The following is a 1,975-nucleotide window of genomic DNA, read 5'->3' as shown; positions in this document are numbered from 1 at the left end:
CGGCTATGATAGCCCCTGAGAGTGACACGCTAGGAAATAATGATTATGGATTTATCATTAAATATTTTATTTCACAAAAAAACACCAAGAGAATGCTATTTTCTAAGTAAGGATTATGTACTAGGTATAATACTTGGAGCATACTGTTTGAATTTATAATGTAGCATGTTTCTATATATTGCTATTTTTAATTTTTTGGTATATTAAGTTATGTCATTACTTATCTTGCATATGGCCTCGAAATATCCGGCGACGCGGCTGCAAGCTGCTGAGAAGTGGTATAATAAAATCTGTCCGTTGGTCGTTGGAAGAAGGCGCGAGACAGGGCAGGAGGAGCGCAGATCGCCATCAGTACAGGGCGAGCAGGAGCGCCGAGCCATTCATTCGGCGGACCAGCACAGCAAGCACGGTAGTACGTAGTACAGCGCGGCGACTCCCTCCCCACACGGCGAGGGCGAGGCACACCGCACCGCACCGCACCACAAGCTTGCTGGGAAACCAGCACCGCGTCGCGCCCCGCTTCATAACTCCGCATGTCCGCATCCCCGTCCATCCCCATCCTTAAGTCCAGAGGCAGGCTCGACCTGGACCCGAGTAGCTGCTCCACCACCCCAGCCGATGCCTCCCCGATCCCCATGGCGCCGCGCGTCGTCGGGGCCCTACTGACCGCCACCGCCCTCCTCGCCCCGCTGCTCCTCTCCTCCCAGCTTCCTTCCCTGCCCAGAGCGGCCGCCGCGGGCTCACCGGCCCCCGCGCCGGCGCCGGCGCCGGCGTCCCACCACCACTTGCCCCCGCCACGCCGCGTCCCGTCGCCCGCGAACAACGGAGCCCACGCCCGACAGCCGCCGCCGCCGCCGAGGCATCAGCGAGACGGTGCCGCACGCCATGCTCCCCCTCCGACGGTGAGGCCGTCAGCGTGGTGGCGCCAGCTCAACTTCGGCGAGCGGTTCGGGGTCGCGCTCGCCGCCGTGGCCGCCGCAATGCAGGTGGCGCTCGTCGCGCTCCTGCTGGTCCTGCGCGCGCGGCAGCTGCGGCGAGCGGCGGCCGCGGGGAAGGCCGAGGAGGAGGAGCAGGAGGCTGCATCCGCTGCTGCGTCGCGGCCCGCGCCAGCGTGACCGACAGCTACGGTTGTTCGGTGAGCTGACGGGGCAACATCACACTGTCACTTGCTGCCGCTGGGCTTCCTTGTTCCCACTGTACAGTACAGTGGTGTCCGTCTGTATACATTCTCTAAATAGTTTTCCCTTTTTTTTCGAGCCTAGTACGTGCTGAGAGATGTACGAAAAAGGATAAGGGAGTGAATTGATTTCTTTCCTTTTTTTTCAAGGCCGACTTTCCCTGGGCGTACGGCAGGCAGGGCGGCGTGTCGGCGCGGACACCGTCAATTGCGTGACACCATGAGTTGCGCTGCCCGCTCCGCTCCGCTAGGACGAGGTTACGATACGGTCAGTGCAGTGGTGCATTATTGTCTGCACTGTCACACTCCGAATAGTCGCATGATGGCTGTGTACCGACGACGCTGATTTATCCCACTCACCTATCGGGCCGTCGCATCGGCGTCGACCCAGCACAGCAAACGCGTCCCACGTCCCTCGAGGCTCTTGTCATGGATTTTTCAAATATGAATTTGTGTGGAGATGTTCGTCAGATTAAAGAACTAAAAAAACGTGAGAAGTCATAAAGGTTTAAACTGGTTCGAACTAAACTTAAGATAGCACCCTATGTCTAGTATCACAACAGTACCGTACATCATTTTCGGCGGCCACGTTTATTTTCGGCGGCAAAGACGGCCTATCGAAAATAAGTGTTAATTTTCGAAAGCGCACGGTGGCCGTCGAAATTAGACTTATTTTCGGCGGCTTTAGACAAGGCCACCGAAAATACAGTTATTTTCAACGGTCATCTACATAGCCGCCGAAAATAAGGCTTTTTAAACAGTCGTCCACCTCATTCTTCTCTGTTCTCTCATCTCACG

At 56.4% G+C, this 1,975-nt stretch overlaps 1 protein-coding gene across 2 annotated transcripts; it reads left to right on the top strand.

The window, feature by feature from the left end:
- Nucleotides 1-318: 318 nt before the first annotated feature.
- Nucleotides 319-1,647, top strand: LOC100279116 (uncharacterized). 2 transcript variants are annotated; one of them, XM_020551473.3, is made up of 2 exons: nucleotides 319-1,135; nucleotides 1,328-1,647. In XM_020551473.3, exon 1 carries the CDS (start codon nucleotides 534-536, stop codon nucleotides 1,113-1,115), a length of 582 nt encoding a protein of 193 aa, XP_020407062.1. In that variant the 5' UTR covers nucleotides 319-533; the 3' UTR covers nucleotides 1,116-1,135; nucleotides 1,328-1,647. The 2 variants fall into 2 exon arrangements, with proteins under 2 accessions (XP_020407062.1, NP_001145629.1); NM_001152157.1 differs by lacking the exon at nucleotides 1,328-1,647 and having other exon boundaries at nucleotides 554-1,315.
- The last annotated feature ends 328 nt before the right edge of the window (nucleotides 1,648-1,975 follow it).

The sequence above is a fragment of the Zea mays genome, chromosome 4, assembly GCF_902167145.1.
Source record: "Zea mays cultivar B73 chromosome 4, Zm-B73-REFERENCE-NAM-5.0, whole genome shotgun sequence".
In the NCBI taxonomy this organism is placed as follows: Eukaryota; Viridiplantae; Streptophyta; class Magnoliopsida; order Poales; family Poaceae; genus Zea; species Zea mays.
This window is presented reverse-complemented; position numbering and strand designations above follow the sequence as displayed.

Excerpts from the sequence above, each read along its gene's own strand:
- LOC100279116 (XM_020551473.3), top strand. The coding sequence starts at position 534 with ATGTCCGCATCCCCGTCCATCCCCATCCTTAAGTCCAGAGGCAGGCTC.